Raw genomic sequence first — 24,228 nt, 5'->3', positions numbered from 1 at the left:
CTGGTATCCATCTGGTTCCTGTATCTGTAACAACACATGCATATCCTCTTCCCCATGTGATTAACTTAACTGGTCCTTCCCAGGCCCCTGTTATCCCGTTTTTAATCATTACCTTGCATTGTCTGCTCTTAACTTCTTCCAACCCTCCTTGTAGACCAGCCCCATGTTTTACCATTGGTGGCACCAAGCTATCTTGCGGCAATTGTAAGAAATTTAACACATATAGGACTTTGTTTAATCTATCTGTTGGTGATATAGCACTTTCTCCCCCTTTTTGTTTTTGAAGCAAACGCTTCAATGTCTGATTCATACGTTCGACCATAGCCTGACTGGTAGGTGAATGGGGCGTACCTGCCACGTGAGTAATGCCCCAGAGCTGGAAAAATGCTTGCGTGGAATGAGCTACATAGCCAAGGCCGTTGTCAGTTTTGATTTCTCGTGGCACGCCAAGGGCCGCTATAGCCGAACACGTGATGCTGCACATGTTTGCTAGATTCGCCAGTCTGAGCTGTAGCCCAAACTGCAAGAGAAAAACAATCCAAGCAGACATGCACATATTTTTGTTTACCGAATTCTGGGACATGCGTAACATCCATTTACCAAATTTCTAAAGGTCCAGTACCATGAGGATTGACTCTAGGAGCCAAGCCTCCGGTATACTGTTGACAATTGGGGCATGACTGGACAATGCCCCTGGCATCTGATTCAGACGGCCCGAATTGGCGGCGCAGTACTTTGGCTGACTGGTGGAAAAAATCATGAGACCGTCTGGCTTGCACGAACCGGTCTGTTGAGGGAGCTGCCCATAGCGGCACTACCAGCTTGTCGGCTCTCCGGTTGCCTTCCACTAAGCCTTCGATTATTCCTATGTGACTCCGAATATGGGTGATAAAATATTCACATTGTCTTTCTGACAGCAATAGCCACAACCTCTGAAATAGTTTGTACAATACCTCATCGTTTATCTCTTTCAGCAATGCTCGTTCTATACGTGATACAACTCCTACTACATACAGTGAATCACAAACAACATTAACTGGTGTTGTCTTCCATCGAGCAAACACTTCTACCACGGCTCGCAACTCCAAATGTTGTGTGGAGCCTTGACAGTCTGTTAAAACTACATCATGCCATTGCCCGTTGGCCTGCCACGTGATGGCAGCCTTTTGAGATCTTCCTCCTGCGTCTGTAAAGACTGTAGCACCGTCTACCGGACGTGCAGAGCGTCTAGGTCGCTCTTCTATTTGACAGGAATGTAGTACACTAAAAAACTTGTGCGGTGGATAGTGCACCTTTACTTCACCCAAATAATCCAGCAACACCACTTGCAATAAAATACACTGGCACAAAGCCCAAGCTAAATATTCTGCCACTAAAGGTATTATGATAAAAGATGGTTCTTTCCCTGCTATTTCAACAATTCAATTTCGCCCCCTCATGATTAATTGTGCTAGTGCCTCCATTCTTGTTGTAACTGTCCGCTTTGACTGTGCCGATAAAAACACCCACTCTAATAACTGCAAAGGATCTCTTCCAGGAATCCATTGCAGTATTACAGCAAAAGGGTGTTGTTCACTATTGATTATTGCTAAACCTATCCCATAATCAGGGTTCCAGCAATGGGTATAGGCCTTACTAACTTTTATGCTAATCTGCTGCAAAGCCTCTTTGGCCTCATTTGTCAACATCCGGGGTGCGTTTCACATACCGGAGTAAGTGCCCAGGCCACGTAAACCTGGCACATGGTTGGTGAATTTTTCATGCCCTGCGGTAACACTACCCAGTGGTACCTTTCCATAGGTTCACTTTTGTTTACGCTCGGTACAGAAAAAGCGAATTTCTGATAATCTTCTGGATGCAGGGGAATGGTAAAAAAGCAATCTTTTAAATCGATAATTAAAATGTCCCAATTTTTCGGAATCATATTTGGGGAGGGTAATCCAGGCTGTAACGCCCCCATATCCTCCATGACCTCATTAATTTTCCTCAGATCATGCAATAGGCACCATTTGCCACTTCTCTTTGGAATTGTAAAAATTGGGGTATTCCAAGGGCTTGTGGTCGGTTTAATGTGACCTTTCTCAAATTGCTCCTGTCCCTTTCCAAAGCTAAAATTAAGGGATCTGGCAGAGCTCTCTTAATTCCACATTCCTTCTGCCACTCCTGCTGGTTTCTTAACGTGAAAAACATATCTGCATACATTACTTCGCTCTGTTGATATCCCATTATTAATTTTACACACACACACAAGGGATCCCACAAACACACTCCACACAACTACAATACCTAAAACACAAACAAAATCCAATTAGACAAACAACTATTAATGACACAACCACAACATACAGTTGCAGCCTTAACCATATTATATCGTCAACACCAAAATCATTACCGTGATAATCCACAAAACTAGGTCAAATACCAGCAAGTCGCAAACAGAAACAAATCCAAATGTATACCAATCGAGTGCTAGCAGCCGGGTATATGCCTTTACCTATGAGATTTCTATATCTCGATTTACGGAAGGCTCCAAACAAAAGGTTAACCCACCAAAATCCAAACTTCAAACAGACTCCTGCGCAGGACGTCTCCTACGACTTACAGAATGTTAACCAAAACAAAACAATATTTACAAAAGAATACCTTCTTGAAGATGGTCCTTGTCTGCTCCCACAGTGATCCGAGTGAGTCGAGGGGTCCCTCCAGGAAAATTCCCCGGGGGCCCTAGGGAGCCCTGTTCTCAGCGGGTCCTGCAGCTGAGCAGAGAGGGTCCCATCTGGGTCACCAAATTGATTTGTAGAACTCGTTAAGAACTTGCCAACTTAATTAGTTCGGTAACACTGCTGGCATAAATGAGTGATTTCTCCTTGTCCTTCTACTTATCAGTTAACTTCGCTACATCACCTCCTGAACATCTGCTTATTTTCAGCTACTCCTTAGCTACAATCCTGTTTTGGTTACAATAAATTTTGTGCGAAGGTCATAAGGTTCCACAACTATGTCAGCTACAATGATTCATCTTAGACAAGGACCCTTATTGTGTTCTTTTGGTCAGGCCATTTTAGGTTTGGAAAGTTTTGTTGTTATATACAAAGCCACCAAGCTTAAAGTTACTTAGAACTAAATTTTCTTATTTACAAAAGATTATATTTCATTTTGTACTTCCTTGTCTCAAATCCCCCTTTTTTCTATCCTTTTGCAAATTCTTTTGCAATTTTTTTTCTCTTTTTTTTTTTTTCCCCCACTAATGCATTCTGAATAATCCCTCTCCATCGTCGTGTTGGGTCCCCGTCAGTTTTAGCAGTTTCGCCTCTCGCCTCCCCCCGCCCTCTGGAGCTTCCCGCAGCTTCGCCTCTCACCTCCCCCCACCCCCTGTGTTCTTCTCGAGTGATCTTATCTCTTTCCAAGTCCTCCAACATTCGAAGCAGTTTCTGCGCCCAGTCCAGTTCCCTGTGGGGCTCGAGCGTGGATGATTTTCACGGAGACGTTGGTGGGGGAGGCATGGACGGAGGGAGAGGTGGAAAAAGCGATGGCTGGCTCTTGGAGTGAGATGGGTCAGGTGGGACGGGTGGCGACTCTCCCCTGGGTGGCTTTTCTACGCAAGGGTCGGGAGGCAGCAGTACGGACCAGGATTCATCCACTTCCATCCCCTCGTCTTTCCAGGGATCCATCTCATCCTCTATCGGAGGTGCCGACGGGGCAGTGGGGGAAGGGACAGGGAGCCGATCGAAAACTTTGATCTTAGATGATGGGGGCTGTAAAGCTATAAAAGCTCCGGCAGCAGCTGATTGCTCCGCCCTCATCGCTTGAAGGGTCGTTAGAATCAGCTTCCAAGTTGTTGCTGGTCCCTTAGCTTCTTTGTTGCCATCGCTTATGGCACCCCATAACTGTTCCCCAACCTTTTCCCAAGTTTCGACCTTAAAAGCAGCCTGTGGATCTGGGGGGAACCTGTTCTCTCTGCACCATATTAATAAGTTTCGGAGCACAAGCTCATCATGTTTAATTCCTCTCTTAGAGAGTATATGTAGGAGCAGTTTCACAATTGCACTTTCTTCCTTTGTTACACTCTGCCCCATCTCTTATTACCGGCTGCTCACCTCTAAGGGTGTCCCATTGCAACGTACATTCTTTTTCTTCACGGACCGTCCTCCGATCCGTCCCGACTCCAGTCCCGCTGGCTCGGCTCTCCAGCCGGTCCTCTCCTTCGGGGTTGCTCCCGGTACTATCATATGACGATCACGTTGGGGTCACCAACTGAGGAGAGATGACAATGGACCCCACACGATTCAACGTGAATCAAGCAGAAGCCACTTTATTGTTCCCACGATCCCTTTATATACAGAGTTTTCTATCTCTACATGCGGTCACATGCCTTTTGATTGGTAAAAGCCCTCTTGCACGAGGCAATCATGCGGCTCGGTAAGTGTCCTTATTGGTTCATCTAATTCCTGGTGTTCTTCCCATATATCCGACTGCAGATGTTTTCTTCCTCTTATCTTCTTCTTGGTATGCGGCTACGTGTTTAGAAGAAGCTCTCTGAAGGCTGGTTCACATCCTCTTATCTTCTTCTTGGTATGCGGCTGCATGCTTAGAAGAGGCCCTCATATGGCTGGCTCATCACATGTCCACTGTCCTCCAAATACGACCCCACACCCAAGAGAAGTAACTGCTTGGCTTGAGAAGAAAGAGTTAAAGAAGCAGCAAAGTACACTGTGTGATTAAGCAGAGCAACCCAGCTGGACAGGAGCAGGAGAACAGAAAGATAAGGAACTGGTTATTCTGGGACTGTTTGTGAAACGATGACAAAGAATGTGGAAAAAACAAAACTGTAAACCAGGAATGAAACATGATGTGCTAAAACTATCTTGGTATAAAAGGTAGAGCAATAGGCTAAAAATATCTTTTGCTAGAATGGTATAAAAGCTAGAGCAATAGGCAATAAAGTGATTCGCTGCATGAAGATGCTCTGAGTTCATGCCTTTCATACGCCACAGATAATTGTATTTCTTTGCTATCTATCTATGTATAATGTGTTAATATCTAATCGTATATGAGGCTTAGTCTGTCCTGAAGCAAAGTTTATGTTCCATGTCACCAACTATAAAGTGAGAAATTTCTGTGGCAACTGAAGGGTGATATTGTCTTTTTTTTTTCTTTACGAATGCTAAAACCTAAATAAACTGCCTAATATCTTTATTTGAGGGAAACCTTCAGAATAACTAAAATATCATATCACAGAGCATCTTCTGAAGGAATCTGTGGTAACAGAGCCATCTGGATGTTTTATTGAATGCAACATTATATATGCATTTCTGTTAGGCAAGGAAGCAGAGCTATTAAATTGAATTACAAAGGGTGATGCCAGAACTGAATGCTGCAGAGGGAGACTAGCCCTCCTCCCCTTTCATAATATAAAGTCTGTCTCCTTCTTCCAAGTAAGTACAGCAAAAAGAATATGTGTTAGGAAAACTAGGTTTCTTCACATGAATTAGATTATTATTTTCCACAAGTCTGTAGGCATTTTCATGCACAGGAGAGTAATCTACAACTCCATCTCTCATTTTACTTGAGAACATTATTTTTTTCCTTCTCCTTCACTGTCCATTATTTAATTAAAAACTCTTATGCTTCCTGGGGCCCACTGCCTGGGGGAGGGCCTTCTGGGGGAAGGGTCCAGGGCAGCAGCGAGCCTGCCCCAAGTCCAGGGAAATGCAGAAAAGGCTGGCTAACCACCCTCCCAGACTGCCTCCACACAACTCTTATGTTTTCAGGAACGCAGAGCTCTTTTCACCATTGAGATTCTCATCCTCATCTCTTTACAGGGGAATTTTTCTAAGTTGGTGAATAGGTGACTTGTTCTGTATCTCTCGTACTTCCTTTTAAGTGTACTTAATTATTTTAATTGATTATTATTACAGTTTGCTCGGAAGGGACAGCTCTTCTCATTTTCGGACTAATTACCAATCTGGATTTCTGAATGACAATAGAGCTGCTAATTAAACTCACTGCAGTTCTTACAGAAAGAGACACCGATAAGAGCTTGCTAATTGCCATAGCTGTATTTTGTACATCCGTTCACTCTTATTGCCAAACATTGATTGCTATATTTTTTGTAAGCAGGAGAAAGATGAAGCAGGGGAGCATGGCAAATGTTCAACCATCCTGACAGGGAATTTCTCACAGTGTCCCGGTGTTAATCATTATTAGTAGAAGGCTGAACAGGGAGTTTTGGAAGGGCAGGTCTTAACTTTCACCTGGTTCGTTTGGTGTAGCCATGGATCTGTGATCTGCGTGGGGGTGCTGCCTGACTTGAGAGTGCTCCCACAGTGTGTGACGGGGAGCACGTGTGTGCTGTGCAGGACAGTGGTGGTGGTGGTGGTGAGCAGGGACATTGCTGGATTCCTTTGCTTGTCTCGCAAATTGTGCTTGTTAGCCATGATGGGCAACGACAGCATACAGCCCAAGTATTGTCTTTGCTTCTTGCAGGGGATATTTGCAGCCCATGCTGACTTTACTCCTGCTGCAGATAAGCTACCAATAGTTCCTGTAAAAGCTCATTTAAAACCACCTAGGCATGTTACAGGACTGTGTAACCTTAGTTATCATAGAATAGAATAGAATAAACTAGGTTGGAAAAGAACTTTAAGATCATCAACTCCAACCATTACCCCAGGACTGCCAAGACCACCACTAAACCATATCACTGAGGGCCTCATCTACATGATAGTTGTATCTGTGGTGGAGATATGTCCATGAAAATCCAGGGCCAGATACTCAGATGGTGACAGTTACTCCAGTCCCTGATCCACACCACCTCAGTAAGACCAAGGTGACAGGGACTCCTGCCAGGGGGAAGGGACAGGACCCAGCGTTGTTGTCAATTTGTTTTCATTACCTCGAATTTTCTGGAGCAGTGTTTCTGGCCCATAGGACCACATGCCATGGGTATTTCTGAAGACATAAGCCAGCACAGCAGTTGCTGTGGCCGGTATGTGCTGCCCTGTGTAACCAGAGGGCTGTCGCATAGTAGAATGCATAACTAGCTCAGGGAAAACACTGGTTTAAACCATGCTGGTTGAATTTAAAGTTGTTTGTTTGTTTATTTTTCTTTCTGTGCTTACAGGTCAGAAGATTCTTCACCACAGAAGTGATGTCTTAGAAACTGTAGTCCTGATCAACCCCTCAGATGAAGCAGTTAGTACTGAGGTAAGTCAGTCAGAAATACTTCACTGGATGTGTCATGAAAGTTTGATTAATTGGACAGTTTGAGAGCAGCTCCTAACTGTGGATGTGTCCTGGGTTCAGCTGTAGCAGTCATTTTTCTCCTTCTTAGTAGCTGGTGCAGTGCTGTGTTTTTTAACTTTCAGCCTGGGAACAACGCTGATAACACTGATGTTTTTAGTTGTTGCTAAGTAATGTTTATTCCAACCAAGGACTTTCTCAGTCTCATGCTTTGCCAGGGAGGAGGGGAAAACAGGAGGAAGCAGAGACAGGACACCTGACCCAAACTAGCCAAAGGGGTATTCCATACCACAGCATGTCATGCCCAGTATATAAACCAGGGGGAGTTACCCGGAAGATCCAGATCACTGCTTGGGTCGGGCTGGGTATTGGTTGGCGGGTGGTGAGCAATTGTATCCTCTCCCCTTGTTATTTCACTAATCATTATTATCATTGGTGGTAGCAGTAGTGGTTTGTATTATACCTTAGTTGCGGGACTGCTCTTATCTCAACCCGTGGGAGTTACATTCTTCCCATTCTCCCCCCCATCCCTCCGGGAGCAGGGGGAGGAAGGGGGGGGGGGGGAGTGAGCAAGCGGCTGTGTGGTTCTGAGTTACCGGCTGGGCTCAAACCACGACAGTTCTTTTTGGCGCCCAACGTGGGGCACGAAAGGTTGAGATAACGACAGATCCGACCAGAGTGTGTTTAATCAGATTTGTGATAAGTATTCATTGTTACTACTTGTCACAATGGTGATTATTTGGCTCTCAGAGTTGTTGCGCTTGATCTCAGAGTTTCAGCATGTTGTACCTTACTTACAGCCACTATCCGCTGTTTTAGCGTTTATCGGCTGGGGGGCCTGGGCTAAGGTTCTTGTTTCACTGTACTTCATGGTAATGACTTGTAATACAATAGACTCATTGATCATGAAACTGGTCCGGTTTGTGCTTCCAGCGTGGCCATCACCTCTATACATTGGGAGGTATATAATGAAATATTTTAGCAATTGCATATCTTTTTTTTCTCCTCGGGGGGTAAACTTACGAAGGAAGCATTCTCTTTCACCCCCCGTTCCCCCACCGGCCTATTTGCAACAGCATTTGAGAGTTCTGAAGGTTTTAGATGGCCTTTGAATACCCTTGAAACCTGCCTCCTGATTGTGCTGGGGATCAGCATGTTGGCACACATACGGAGTGTGTTTTACCCATGGCCATCCCATCGTAGGAACACCCTATTTCGTTTAATCTCAAAAATTCAGCAGTATCACGTTCGAATCTGGTCTAGGGTTAGATGACGATATAGGAGGACCACCAGGAGATTTTCCCTGAGGCTGGACAGTTATGAGTGGCAGGGTGTGTGGGATAGCATGGGCAAGTATCTAGGCCAGTGGGCCCCTCCAGTGCTTTGGAACTTCACCACTGAACAAGTGCAACATCCAGAAAAACTAGTAAAACACTTAAACGAGGTGTGCTGTCGTCCTGGTTATACCAGAGAGGGACAAATCATGGCAACGTGCTGGGGCTTGGCCTACGCCTACAGAGCCCTGCTCAACACTATCCAGCACCTTCAAAGGGAAAAAAATGTCTCTGGATCTGATGGCAAAGCAACAGACAACGCAGCTATGCCAAATACAAGCACAGCAGCTACTCAGACCCTGACCACAACAGACAACACAGCTACTCCAAGTACAGCAGCTACATCAACCCCAGTGACAAGCACAACAGCTACTCAAACCCTGACCACAACAGACAATGCAACTACTCCAACTTCAAATACAGCAGCTACACCAACCCCAGTGACAAGCACAACAGCTACTCAAACCCCGACAGCAACAGACAATGCGGCTACTCCAAGCACCGCAGCCACACTAACCCCAGTGACAAGCACAGTAGCTACTCAAACCCTGACAGCAACAGACAATATGGCTACTTCAAGCACCGCAGCCACACCAACCCCAGTGACAAGCACAGTAGCTACTCAAACCCCGACAGCAACAGACAATGCAGCTGTTGGTGTTACTCAACTCCCAAGCACAACAGCTGCACCAACCCCAGCAATAGACATTGCAACCACTCCAATCCTAGTGGCAGACACTGCAGCCACTCCAACCACAGTGACAAACACTGCAGCTAAACCAAATGTCCAGTTTGTGACAATGTCTGTTGCCCCTGTAAGCAAAAGCAGACGAAAGGCACAAAGAGCAACCCGCGAAGCGAAGAAAGATGAAGACCCAGTGCCATTACTATATGCAACAGCATCTGAACAAGAGTTACTACTACGTGGATCAGAGGAAGAGGAAGAAGAAGAAGAGGTGACTTCTCGACCCCGGACCTCAACCGAACTGCGGAATATGCGAAAAGATTTCACCCATCTTCCAGGGGAGCACATTGTCACCTGGTTGCTCCAATGCTAGGACAATGGGGCCGACGGTCACGAACTAGAAGGTAGGGAAGCCAAGCAGCTGGGATCACTTGCTAAGGAAGGAGGAATTGACAAAGCGATTGCAAGAGAGAAGCGAGCCCTCAGTCTTTGGAGGCGGCTCCTGGCAGCTGTGAAGGAAAGGTTTCCCTACAAAGACGATATTACGAGTCGCTCAGCCAAATGGACCACGATAGAGAAAGGCATCCAGTCCCTGAGGGAATCAGCCATTATAGAGATGATCTATCGTAGGCCAGATGCCAGGAACACATCCGTAGATCCAGATGAAGTCGAATGTACATGACCCATGTGGCGGAAACTTACATGGAGTGCGCCATCATCATATGCCCACACATTGGCATCAATGACCTGGAATAACGGAGTATCACCAACAGTGGATTGCCTGATTCGTCAACTCCGAGAGTTCGAAAACAATCTCACCCCTTCCATCATTTCAGCTGTGGAAAAACTGTCCCAGGAGTTCATACAATTGAGAGACGATTTATCCGATCTATCCAGCTCCCCACGCGTACCAACCCATGTCTCAGCTATTAACAGAAGGCACCCTACTGCTCAAGAAAGAAAATATAGGAGGTACACGCCACGGGCCACCCTATGGTTTTACCTGCGGGATCACAGAGAAGACATGAGAAAGTGGGATGGAAAACCTACTTCAGCTCTGGAGCAACGGGTGCGTGAACTGAAGAGGAGAACAATGGTCAAGGATGATCCTCCCAGGAAAGCTGCTGCTCCAGTCTCTGGCGAGCAGTTTCCCCGATGGAGCGAAAGAGCTGATTTTACTCCAGCTCCTGTGATAAGGAATACTAATCCTTTTCTACAAGACATAAGTGGAGAATTTTATGATCACTATTAGAGGGGCCCTGCCTCCAGCCAGGTGGAGGAGAGGGATAATCGGGTTTACTGGACTGTGTGGATCAGATGGCCTGGCACATCAGTCCCACAGAAGTATAAGGCTCTAGTAGATACCGGTGCACAGTGTACTCTGATGCCATCAAGGTATCAAGGGGTGAAACCCATTTCTATTTCTGGAGTGACAGGAGGATCCCAAGCGTTAACTATTCTGGAAGCTGAAATCAGGCTGACTGGGAGGAAGTGGCAAAAGCACCCCATTGTAACTGGTCCAGGGGCTCCATGTATCCTTGGCATAGACTATCTCAGGAGAGGGTACTTCAAAGACCCAAAAGGGTATAGATGGGCTTTTAGTATCGCTGCCTTGGAGACAGAGGAAATTAAGCAGCTGTCCACCTTGCCTGGTCTCTCAGAGGATCCTTCTGTTGTGGGGTTGCTGAAGGTCGAAGAACAACAAGTGCCAATTGCCACCACAACAGTGCACGGGCGACAATATCGCACCAACTGAGACTCCTTGATTCCCATCCATAAGCTGATCTGTAGACTGGAGAGCCAAGGAGTGATCAGCAGGACACGCTCACCCTTTAATAGCCCCATATGTCCAGTGCAAAAGTCTAATGGAGAGTGGAGATTAACAGTAGACTATCGTGGCCTGCATGAAGTCACACCACCATTGAGTGCTGCCGTACCGGACATGTTAGAACTTCAATATGAACTGGAGTCAAAGGCAGCCAAGTGGTATGCCACAATTGACATTGCCAATGCATTTTTCTCAATCCCTTTGGCAGCAGAATGCAGGCCACATTTTGCTTTCACTTGGAGGGGCGTCCAGTACACCTGGAACCGACTGCCCCAGGGGTGGAAACACAGCCCCACCATCTGCCATGGATTGATCCAGACTGCACTGGAACAGGGGCAAGCTCCAGAACACCTGCAATACATTGATGACATCATCGTGTGGGGTGATACAGCGGAAGAAATTTTTGAGAAAGGGAGGAACATAATCCAAATCCTGCTGAAGGCAGGTTTTGCCATAAAACGGAATAAGGTCAAGGGACCTGCACAGGAGATTCAATTTTTGGGAATAAAATGGCAAGATGGACGCCGCCAGATCCCCACAGACGTGATCGACAAGATAACAGCAATGTCTCCACCAACTAACAAGAAAGAAACACAAGCTTTCTTAGGTGTTGTGGGGTTCTGGAGAATGCACATCCCAAATTACAGTCTGATTGTAAGCCCTCTCTACCACGTGACCCGGAAGAAGAATGATTTCAAATGGGGCCCTGAGCAACAACAAGCCTTTGAACAAATTAAACGAGAAATAGTTCATGCAGTAGCCCTTGGACCAGTCCAGGCTGGGCCAGATGTGAAAAATGTGCTCTATACCGCAGCTGGGGAGAATGGTCCTACCTGGAGCCTCTGGCAGAAAGCTCCAGGGGAGACTCGAGGTCGACCCCTCAGCTTTTGGAGTCGGGGATATAAAGGATCCGAGGCCAGCTATACTCCCACTGAAAAAGAGATACTGGCAGCCTATGAAGGGGTTCAAGCTGCCTCAGAACTGATCGGAACTGAAGTGCAGCTCCTCCTGGCACCCCGGTTGCCTGTGCTGGGCTGGATGTTCAAAGGCAGGGTCTCCTCTACACATCATGCAACCGATGCTACATGGAGTAAGTGGGCTGCACTAATTACACAACGAGCTCGAATAGGAAATCCCAGTGGTCCAGGAATTCTAGAAGTCATCATGGACTGGCCAGAGGGCAAAGATTTTGGGATGTCACCAGAAGAGGAGGTGACGTGTGCTGAAGAGGCCCCACCATATAATGAACTGTCAGAGAGTGAAAAGCAATATGCCTTGTTTACTGATGGGTCCTGCTGTATTGTGGGAAAGCATCAGAGATGGAAGGCAGCTGTGTGGAGTCCCCTGCCACAAGTTGCAGAAAGTGCTGAAGGAGAGGGTGAATCCAGTCAGTTTGCAGAGGTGAAAGCCATCCAGCTGGCCTTGGACATTGCTGAATGAGAAAAATGGCCAGTACTTTATCTCTATACTGACTCATGGATGGTGGCAAATGCCCTGTGGGGGTGGTTGCAGCAATGGAAGCAGAGCAACTGGCAACGCAGAAGTAAACCCATCTGGGCTGCTGCATTGTGGCAAGATATCGCTGCTCGGGTGCAGAACCTGGTGGTGAAGGTACACCACCTAGATGCTCATGTACCCGAGAGTTGGGCCACTGAGGAACACCAGAATAACCAGCAAGTGGATAAAGTTGCTTAAGATTAAAGTGGCTCAGATGGACTTGGATTGGCAACATAAGGGTGAATTATTTTTAGCCCGGTGGGCCCATGACACCTCAGGCCATCAAGGCAGAGATGCAACATATGGATGGGCTCGTGATCGAGGGGTGGACTTAACGATGGACACTATTGCCCAGGTTATTCACGAATGTGAAACATGTGCTGCAATTAAGCAAGCCAAGCGGTTAAAGCCTCTCTGGTATGGAGGACGATGGCTGAAGTACAAGTATGGGGAGGCCTGGCAGATTGACTATATCACACTCCCACCAACCCGCCAAGGCAAGCGCTATGTGCTTACCATGGTGGAAGCAACCACCGGATGGCTGGAAACATACGCTGTGTCCCACGCCACTGCCCGGAACACTATCCTGGGCCTTGAGAAACAAGTCTTGTGGTGACACGGCACCCCAGAGAGAATTGAGTCAGACAATGGGACTCATTTCCGGAACAAGCTTATAGACACTTGGGCCAAAGAGCATGGCATTGAGTGGGTATATCACATCCCCTACCATGCACCAGCCTCTGGGAAAATCGAACGGTACAATGGGCTGTTAAAAAGTACACTGAGAGCAATGGGTGGTGGGACTTTCAAACGCTGGGATACACATTTACCAAAAGCCACCTGGTTTGTCAACATGAGGGGATCTGCCAACAGGGCTGGCCCAGCCCAATCAGAACTTTTACGTACTGTAGAGGGGGATAAAGTTCCTGTGGTGCACGTAAAGAATTTGTTGGGGAAGACAGTCTGGGTTATTCCTGCTTCAGGTAAAGGCAAACCCACTCGTGGGGTTGCTTTTGCTCAGGGACCTGGATATACTTGGTGGGTAATGCGGGAAGATGGGGAAGTCCGATGTGTACCTCAAGGGGATTTGATTTTGGGGGAAAACAGCCAATGAACTCAATTGTACGCTGTTGCCTGCTCTATAACACTTTTATAGCCCACCAGCTAGATATCTTCAGGTCGCCAGCAATTGACCCTGACTTCCCTCCGATCATCACCTCAACAAAGAATGAATTTTGAGGAAATCAGACAAGCTCAGCAGTGACCAGACGAGTTTGGCGGTATCATCAGCAGGCAACATCCCAACACTACGTATCGTCCCTCCTGCCCTGAAAGACTGTTAGAAGAGATGGAGCCTGACATCATGGACTGGATGAGTTCAGCAATTTTACAGGGATTGGTCCATGGACTAGGGAATGATATCTTTCTCTGTGTGTGGGTGTGGGTGTATATATATGTGTATATATGGGACAGGGGCGATGGTGTGTTGAGAGATGTGGGATCTGAGCATGACGTGAATGGTATGGAATAAGGGGTGGATACTGTCCTGGGTTCAGCTATAGCAGTCATTTTTCTCCTGCTTAGTAGCTGGTGCAGTGCTGTGTTTTTTAACTTTCAGCCTGGGAACAACGCTGATAACACTGATGTTTTTAGTTGTTGCTAAGTAATGTTTATTCCAACCAAGGACTTTCTCAGTCTCATGCTTTGCCAGGGAGGAGGGGAAGCCGGGAGGAAGCAGAGACAGGACACCTGACCCAAACTAGCCAAAGGGGTATTCCATACCACAGCACGTCATGCCCAGTATATAAACCAGGGGGAGTTCCCCGGAAGGCCCAGATCACTGGTCGGGCTCGGTATCGGTCGGCGGGTGGTGAGCAATTGTATCCTCTCCCCTTGTTATTTCACTAATCATTATTATCATTGGTGGTAGCAGTAGTGGTTTGTATTATACCTTAGTTACTGGACTGTTCTTATCTCAACCCGTGGGAGTTATATTCTTCCGATTCTCCTCCCCATCCCTCCGGGAGCGGGGGGAGGAAGGGGGGAGGAGTGAGCGAGCGGCTGTGTGGTTCTGAGTTACCGGCTGGGCTCAAACCACGACAGGTTGAAAGGATATGTTAGGAGCAAATATTATTAAAAACATCAGCCATCCCTTTTTTTCCTTCCTGGTTTGCTGGACTCCTGATAAAGCGTCAAAGGCATAGGACAGAAACATATCACTTATTCCAGCACTCATTTCCTTGTAACACAACAAATTCCTTTTTTGATGAAGTGAAGGAAGCTGTGGTGAAACTGCATCTGCTTTTCTTCTGCTCCTCCATTGTTTGGTAGGTCTGGATGCCTATTTTACATATTAAAAAGTGTCTGAAAAGAAATCATGTGCCCTGAGATAAATTTAGGTCTTTGAGAAGAGTTGCCATCTAAGTGGTGGTGACTCTAGGCTGATTTATGTGATCTGCCCTTCAAAAATCATGTTGCTTCTGTCATTGTCATTTGTCATTCCTTTGATGGATGACCACATGGATAAACATGGACGGAGGCTGATTAATGCCTTCTGACCCCTGGCTTTACTCCTTTGGCTTTAGATGATGTTTGTCTAGGTTCCTGTTAATTTCCTCTCGCTAGAATGTGAGAGGCAATCTTTTCTTCACTTTCATCTTGCCAGATTGGTCACAACCAGAACTTACAAACTGAGATTTACCTTGGCTGGCTAAGCAATACTCTTACTGGACAAAAGCGAGAACAAGCTGTGTGGTGCAATTGACACACTGGAGGGAAGGGATGCCATCTAGAGAGACCTCGACAGGCTTGAGAGGTGGGCCAGCGAAAACCTCATGAAGTTCAACAAGGCCGAGTGCAAGGTCTGCACCTAGGTCGGGTCAAACCCAAGCACAAATACAGGCTGGGCAGAGACTGGATTGAGAGCAGCCTTGAGGAGAAAGATGTTGGGGTGTTGGTTGACAAAGAGCTCAACGTGATATGGCATTGTGTGCTTGCAGCCCAGAATGCCAAGTGTATGCTGGTTGCATCAAAAGGAGCATGGCTAGCAGGTTGAGGGAGGTGATTCTCCCCCTCTGCTCTTGTGAGACCCCATCTGGAGTACTATGTTCAGCTCTGGGGCCCCCAACACAAGAGGGACATGGACCTGCTTCAATGAGTCCAGAGGAGGTCCACGAAGATGATCGGAGGGCTGGAGCACCTCTCCTCTGAAGACAGGCAGAGAGAGTTGGACTTGTTCAGCCTGGAGAAGAGAAGGCTCTGGAGAGACTTTATAACAGTCTTCCAATACCTAAAGGGGACCTACAAGAAATCTGGAGAGGGACTTTTTACAAGGACATGTAGTGACAGGACAAGGGGGAATGGTTTTTAACTGAAAGAGGGTAGATTTAGACTACATATTAGGAAGAAGTTCTCTACTGGGAGGGTGGCGAGGCACTGGAACAGGTTGCCCCAAGAAGTTGTGGATGCTCCATCCCTGGAAGTGTTCAAGGCCACATTGGATGGGGCTTTGAGCAACCTGGTCTAGTGGAAGGTGTCCCTGCCCATGGCAGGGGGGTTGGAACTAGACAATCTTTAAGATCCCTTCAAACCCAAATCACTCTATGTTGATTCTAGGATGATAAGAAAGTGACAGAAGAATTAAATCAGAGTTTGGAATAGACATGCTTTCCCCATTATGACAAATAGAAAACTTAGTTCTACATATCAAGATATATCCAGGTTGCAGCTGGGGAGACATTTATATACCATGGAGCTTTGACTTTCGCCAGAAGAGGAAATTGAATCTATCAGTTCAGGAAAAACAAAGGCAAAATATATTACAACAAATTCCTGATAATCTGGCTGGTAATAGCTATACTGGTGGTAGTCTGAGCATAGTTCTGTCCAAAGCTCCTTTCATGTTCTCTCAGCTGCCAAATGCCTCTCAAAAGAGAGAAGCCTAAAGGGAGAGACCACAGTTGCCCAAAGGAAACAAGTTTCTGAAAACCCTATGAAATGTTGCTTCCTTAAGAAGATCTCACTCCACCGCTCTAAAACTTTGTCATCTGTACTTTAAGTCTTGGAAACTGCTTATCTGCTCACGCTCCTGTCTTAGTTCACATTCTGTCTTTTACTCTGTTTTGACTAAGGCTAAGTCTTGCTATTCACTTTCTTCAAACAATTTGGGACTTCAACCAAGGGTAAAGCTGAACAGAATCATCACCTCTTAATATTTAATATTTCCATAGTAGTCTTGAAATAAGCAGACAAAATTCTGGCAGTCCCTTAGGAAACCTTGATTATACTCAGACACAGAATTTGTGTATCTCTTGAAGTTCTTTCATGTGTATCATACATTAGGGTCTGTAATCTGGCAAGCATTTATTTACTTTTTTATTCTTGTCATAGTTTTCTTGCTCAGTAGAACCTATTTCACCATCCAACGATAAAATAGATCGAAGGGGAAATATGTGAAAGTTGCATATCAGTGAATCACAAGTCAGGAAATAATTTTTTTTGTTGGAAAACCTGGTGAGTTTATACATAAATTGCAGACTGCCCAGAACTGCTGCCAGCAATGAGAGAAAACATATAAGAGGAAGCCAGTTCTTTTACGGTTTTAATACAACTGAACTAGACAAGATTTCAGCCACAAATCAGCCAGTCAGCTGCACTTACCTATACTTTTTTCTGAAATAACAATGAATAGCCGTGATCCAGCAAGGATATTGCTGAATTTATAATCATTTAGTGCAATTAGTGCTAGACCAGCATTAGTCCTGCATTTAATCAAAGGAACTTTCTGGTGCTCAAAGTCCAGACCACTTATTTAATAACATAACAATGAAGATGTGTTAGATTTGGGATCTTCTTTCAGATACTCTTCAGTGGTTCTTTTTTACTTGTAGTGAAAACATGAGTAGCTCAGCAGAGATTTAGGTCAAGCCTTCCTGGCACAGCCTCCCTGGCTGAAAGAATGGCTCGTTAGGACAGATGAGGTGATTATTTCATCTCCATGGATATGGAATTCGCATGCAATATCTACATGTGGAGTTATTTCAGATGGACTCTTTTCATTTAGTGTAATATGTAGACAGTCTTATTCTGGAATCACTATTCTGGTTTAACTTAATTCTCCCTGAACAGAGGAATTAGTGCACTTCAAATTCATACCTTATCTTAATTTGAATTGATTTTTTTGGTGTTGAGCAAGACTTTTGAAATATTTGCTGTATAGGGTTTGTCTGAGATAGAGTTAAATTTTCCTCATAGCAGCCCTCTGTCCTGGGTTCAGCAGTAGAAGTCATTTTTCTCCTTAGTAGCTGATGCAGTGCTGTGTTTTCGACTTATTCGGAACAGTGCTGATAACACCGATGTTTTTAGTTCTTGCTAAGTAATGTTTACTCCAATCAAGGACTTTCTCAGCCTCATGGTCTGCCAGGGAGGAGGGGAAGCTGGGAGGAAGCAGAGACAGGATACCTGACCCAAACTAGCCAAAGGGGTATTCCATACCACAGCACGTCATGCCCAGTATACATAAACTGGGGGGAGTTCCCCGGAAGGCTCGGATGGCTGCTCGGGGCAGGATGGGTATTGGTCGGTGGGTGTTGAGCAATTGTATTCTCTCACCTTGTTATTTCCCTTATCATTATTATTACTGGTGATAGCAGTAGTGGTTTTGTATTATACCTTAGTTTCTGGACTGTTCTTAAACTGTGAGAGTTACATTCTTTCGATTCTCCTCCCCGTCCCTCTGGGAGCAGGGGGAGGAAGAAGGTGGGGGAGTGACCGAGCGGCTGCATGGTTCTGAGTTACCGGCTGGGCTTAAACCACAACACCCTCATAGTGCTGTGCTATGTATTGGTAGCTAGAAAGGCGTTGATAACACACCAGTGTTATGGATACTGCTAAGTGCTCCCACAGCATCAAGGCTGTCTCTCCAACATTTCCCCCCTCCCCTCAAGGCTGAGGGTGGGCAAGATCTTTGGAGAGAACAGAGGTGGAACAGCTGTCCCAAACTGACCAAAGGGATATTCCAGATCATATGACATCTGCTCAGAAATAAAAGCTAAGAGAAAGGGGGGGAAGGGGGGTGGGGCAGCCTTCATTATTAAGGTGCTTGTCTTCCTGTCGTGGTTTGAGCCCAGCCGGTAACTCGGAAACATGCAGCCGCTCGCTCACTCCCCCCCTTCTTCCTCCCCCCGCTCCCAGAGGGATGGGGAGGAGAATTGGAAGAATGTAACTCCCACGGGTTAAGAACAGTCCAGAAATTAAGGTATAATACAAAACCACTACTGCTACCACCAATGATAATCTTGATTACTGAAATAACAAGGGGAGAGGATACAATTGCTCACCACCCGCCGACCGATACCCAGCCCGACCCGAGCAGCGATCTGGGCCTTCTGGGAAACTCCCCCCGGTTTATATACTGGGCATGACGTGCTCTGGTATGGAATACCCCTTTGGCTAGTTTGGGTCAGATGTTCTGTCCTGTCTCTGCTTACTCCTGGCTTCCCCTCCTCCCTGGCAAAGCATGAGACTGAGAAAGTCCTTGGTTGGAATAAACATTACTTAGCAACAACTAAAAACATCAGTGTTATCAGCGTTGTTCCCAGGCTGAAAGTATAAAAAACACAGCACTGCACCAGCTACTAAGAAGGAGAAAAATGACTGCTATAGCTGAACCCAGGACAGTATCCACCCCTTATTCCATACCATTCACGTCATGCTCAGATCCCACATCTCTCAACACACCATCGCCCCTGTCCCATATATACACATATATATACACCCACACCCACACACAAAGAGAAAGATATCATTCCCTAGTCCATGGACCAATCCCTATAAAATTGCTGAATTCATCCAGTCCATGATGTCAGGCTCCATCTCTTGTAACAGTCTTTCAGGGCAGGAGAGACGGTGTGTAGTGTTGGGTTGTTGCCTGCTGATGATACCGCCAAACTCGTCTGGTCACTGCTGAGCTCATCTGGTTTCCTCAAAATTCATTCTTCGTTGAGGTGATGATCGGAGGGAAGTCAGGGTCAGTTGCTGGCGACCTGAAGATATCTAGCTGGTGGGCTATAAAAGTGTTATAGAGCAGGCAACAGCGTACAAATGAGTTGATTGGCTGTTTTCCCCCAAAATTAAATCCCCTTGAGGTACACATCAGACTTCCCCATCTTCCCACATTATTCACCAAGAATATCCAGGTCCCTGAGCAAAAGCAACCCCACGAGTGGGTTTGCCTTTAACTGAAGCAGGAATAACCCAGACTGTTTTTCCCAACAAATTCTTTATGTGCACCACAGGAACTTTATCCCCCTCTACAGTACGTAAAAGTTCTGATTGGGCTGGGCCAGCCCTGTTGGCAGATCCCCTCATGTTGACCAACCAGGTGGCTTTTGGTAAATGTGTATCCCAGTGTTTGAAAGTCCCACCACCCATTGCTCTCAGTGTGGTTTTTAACAGCCCATTGTACCATTCGAATTTCCCAGAGGCTTGTGCATGGTAGGGGATGTGATATACCCACTCAATGCCATGCTATTTGGCCCAAGTGTCTATAAGCTTGTTCCGGAAATGAATCCCACTGTCTGACTCAATTCTCTCTGGGGTGCCGTGTCGCCGCAAAACTTGTTTCTCAAGGCCCAGGATAGTGTTCCGGGCAGTGGCGTGGGACACAGCGTATGTTTCCAGCCATCCGGTGGTTGCTTCCACCATGGTAAGCACATAGCGCTTGCTTTGGCGGGTCGGTGGGAGTGTGATATAGTCAATCTGCCAGGCCTCCCCATATTTGTACTTCAGCCATCGTCCTCCATACCAGAGAGGCTTTAACCGCTTGGCTTGCTTAATTGCAGCACATGTTTCACATTCGTGAATAACCTGGGCAATAGGGTCCATTGTTAAGTCCACCCCTCGATCACGAGCCCATCCATATGTTGCATCTCTGCCTTGATGGCCTGAGGTGTCATGGGCCCACCAGGCTAAAAACAATTAACCTTACGTTGCCAATCTAAGTCCATCTGAGCCACTTCAATCTGAGCAGCTTTATCCACTTGCTGGTTGTTCTGGTGTTCCTCAGTGGCCCGACTCTTGGGTATATGAGCATCTACATGGCGTACCTTCACCACCAGGTTCTGCACCTGGGCAGCGATATCTTGCCACAGTGCAGCAGCCCAGATGGGTTTAGCTCTGCGTTGCCAGTTGCTCTGCTTCCATTGCTGCAACCACCCCCACAGGGCATTTGCCACCATCCATGAGTCAGTATAGAGATCAAGTACTGGCCATTTTTCTTGTTCAGCAATGTCCAAGGCCAGCTGGACGACTTTCACCTCTGCAAACTGTTTCGATTCACCCTCTCCTTCAGCAGTTTCTGCAACTTGATGCCGGGGACTCCACACAGCTGCCTTCCATCTCTGATGCTTTCCCACAATACAGCAGGACCCATCAGTAAACAAGGCATACTGCTTTTCACTCTCTGACAGTTCATTATATGGTGGGGCCTCTTCAGCACGCGTCACCTCCTCTTCTGGTGACATCCCAAAATCTTTGCCCTCTGGCCAGTCCATGATGACTTCTAGAATTCCTGGACCACTGGGATTTCCTATTCGAGCTCGTTGTGTAATTAGTGCAGCCCACTTACTCCATGTAAGCATCAGTTGCATGATGTGTAGAGGAGACCCTGCCTTTGAACATCCAGCCCAGCACAGGCAACCGGGGTGCCAGGAGGAGCCGCGCTTCAGTTCCAATCACTTCTGAAGCAGCGCAAACCCCTTCATAGGCTGCCAGTATCTCTTTTTCAGTGGGAGTATAGCTGGCCTCGGATCCTTTATATCCCCGACTCCAAAAGCTGAGGGGTCGACCTCGAGTCTCCCCTGGAGCTTTCTGCCAGAGGCTCCAGGTAGGACCATTCTCCCCAGCTGCGGTATAGAGCACATTTTTCACATCTGGCCCAGCCTGGACTGGTCCAAGGGCTACTGCATGAACTATTTCTCGTTTAATTTGTTCAAAGGCTTGTTGTTGCTCAGGGCCCCATTTGAAATCATTCTTCTTCCGGGTCACGTGGTAGAGAGGGCTTACAATCAGACTGTAATTTGGGATGTGCATTCTCCAGAACCCCACAACACCTAAGAAAGCTTGTGTTTCTTTCTTGTTAGTTGGTGGAAACATTGCTGTTATCTTGTTGATCACATCTGTGGGGATCTGGCGATGTCCATCTTGCCATTTTATTCCCAAAAACTGAATCTCCTGTGCAGGTCCCTTGACCTTATTCCGTTTTATGGCAAAACCGGCCTTCAGCAAGATTTGGATTATGTTCCTCCCTTTCTCAAAAACTTCTTCCACTGTATCACCCCACACGATGATGCCATCAATGTACTGCAGGTGTTCTGCAGCTTGCCCCTGTTCCAGTGCAGTCTGGATCAATCCATGGCAGATGGTAGGGCTGTGTTTCCACCCCTGGGGCAGTCGGTTCCAAGTGTACTGGACGCCCCTCCAAGTGAAAGCAAAATGTGGCCTGCACTCTGCTGCCAAAGGGATTGAGAAAAATGCATTGGCAATATCAATTGTGGCATACCACTTGGCTGCCTTTGACTCCAGTTCATATTGAAGTTCTAGCATGTCCGGTACGGCAGCACTCAATGGTGGTGTGACTTCGTTCAGGCCACGATAGTCTACTGTTAATCTCCACTCTCCATTAGACTTTTCCACTGGCCATATGGGGCTATTAAAGGGTGTGTGGGTCCTGCTGATCACTCCTTGGCTCTCCAGTCTACAGATCAGCTTATGGATGGGAATCAAGGAGTCTCAGTTGGTGCGATATTGTCGCCCGTGCACTGTTGTGGTGGCAATTGGCACTTGTTGTTCTTGACGTGCTGTGGTATGGAATACCCCTTTGGCTAGTTTGGGTCAGGTGTCCTGTTCCTCCCGGCTTCCCCTCCTCCCTGGCAAAGCATGAGACTGAGAAAGTCCTTGGTCAGAGTAAACATTACTTAGCAACAACTAAAAACATCGGTGTTATCAGCATTGTTCCCAGGCTGAAAGTTAAAAAACACAGCACTGCACCAGCTACTATGGAGGAGAAAAATGACTGCTACAGCTGAACCCAGGACACTTCCAAAGCAACTGCTATGTGTATTGAAGCCCTACTTCCCAGAAAGTGGGTGGACATTGCCTGCTGATGGGAAGTAGAGAATAACTTCTTTTTTTTTTCCTTTTGCTTCCATGCACAGCTTTTGCTTTTCTTTATCAGACTGCCTTTATCTCAATCCATAAGTTTTTTTCATCTTATTTCCCCCCCTGTCCCACTGAGGAGGAGGAGTGATATAGAGCAGCTTGGTGAGCACCTGTTGGCCAGCCAAGGTCAACCCACCACATTTGCAAAATTTTACTCAACAGTATAAAATCATACAAAGGTTTTGTTCTTCAGTTTAAGTTGAATTCAGCCAACTGAAGTATACTGAATATATGGATTTTTCTTAGCATGCAAGTAAATGTCCCCCTGGGGGGGAAATGGGAATTATTACTAGCCAAAGTGAGGGTAAAGTAAATAACAAGGATCTAGTTTAAATAGTTAACGGTTATTTCAAAATGCAGAAGTTTATTCTCAGTAGCAAGCTCCTTCGAGCCATCAGGCATCTACATAATTTATTACTGTGTATTGAAAAGGGTCTTGGGCTGGCACACTGTCCTGGTTTTGGCTGGGCTAGAATTGATTTTCTTCCTAGTAGCTGGTGCAGTGCTGTGTTTTGGCTTTAGCCTGAGAATAATGCTGATAACACACCTATGTTTTAGTTGTTGCTAAATAGCACTTACCCTCATCAAGGATTTTTCAGTCTCTCATGCTCTGCTAGTGAGGAGGTGCACAAGAAGCTGGGAGAGAACAGAGTCAGGACGGCTGACCCGAAGTAGCCAAAGGGATATTCCATACCATAGAACATCATGCTCAGTATATAAACTGGAGGGACTTGTCAGGGAGCCACCAATAACTGCTGCCTGGGGAGCAATTGCATTGTGCATCGCTTGGGTTTTCTGAATTTTTATTTATGCTTTTTCTTTTTGTTCTTCCCTGTTATTATCATTATCAATATTATTTCTATTATTATTATATTTTACTTCATTTCAATTGTTAAACTGTTCTCAACCCACAGGTTTTACCTTCTTCCGATTCTCCTCCCCATCCCATGGGGGACAGGGGATGAGTGAGTGGCTACGTGGTATTTAGTTGCCGGCTGGGGTTAAACCACAACAGAGGAATGTAAAAACACATGGTAACTCCCATTACTGATGTGCTTCCTTCGTTCTAGGTGCGCTTAATGATCACAGATGCTGCAAGACACAAGCTCCTTGTACTAACTGGGCAGTGCTTTGAAAACACAGGAGAACTCATTCTTCAGTCAGGGACCTTCTCCTTCCATAACTTCATTGAGATCTTCACGGATCAAGAGGTGTGTTCAGAAAACTGTCTTCCATATATTGTTATGTGATAGCACAGGGTTTTAGAAGAATAAATGTGGCCCTCTGTGTTGTTAGAGTTAGCTAACTAATGCTGATGCTCTTTACTCTTCATTATAGGCTTTTTTTCAAGACATTTATTTATTTTACTTCAGTTTTGATGTAAATTTCTTAACAAAGGAATTACATTTTAATTTGGGGAATTA

General features: G+C 46.2%; 1 protein-coding gene across 1 annotated transcript in view; it reads left to right on the top strand.

Annotated features, from left to right (window-relative positions):
• The window catches only part of LOC115619168 (microtubule-associated protein 1B-like), a 99,361-nt gene that overhangs the window by 63,205 nt on the left and 11,928 nt on the right, over positions 1-24,228 (top strand). Inside the window, exons 3-4 of the mRNA XM_030511216.1 lie at positions 7,124-7,206; positions 23,875-24,015. Of these exons, the coding sequence (XP_030367076.1) occupies positions 7,124-7,206; positions 23,875-24,015 (224 nt within the window). The remainder of the gene's footprint in view (positions 1-7,123; positions 7,207-23,874; positions 24,016-24,228) is intronic.

The sequence above is a fragment of the Strigops habroptila genome, chromosome W (genome assembly GCF_004027225.2).
Source record: "Strigops habroptila isolate Jane chromosome W, bStrHab1.2.pri, whole genome shotgun sequence".
Taxonomy (NCBI): domain Eukaryota; kingdom Metazoa; phylum Chordata; class Aves; order Psittaciformes; family Psittacidae; genus Strigops; species Strigops habroptila.
This window is presented reverse-complemented; position numbering and strand designations above follow the sequence as displayed.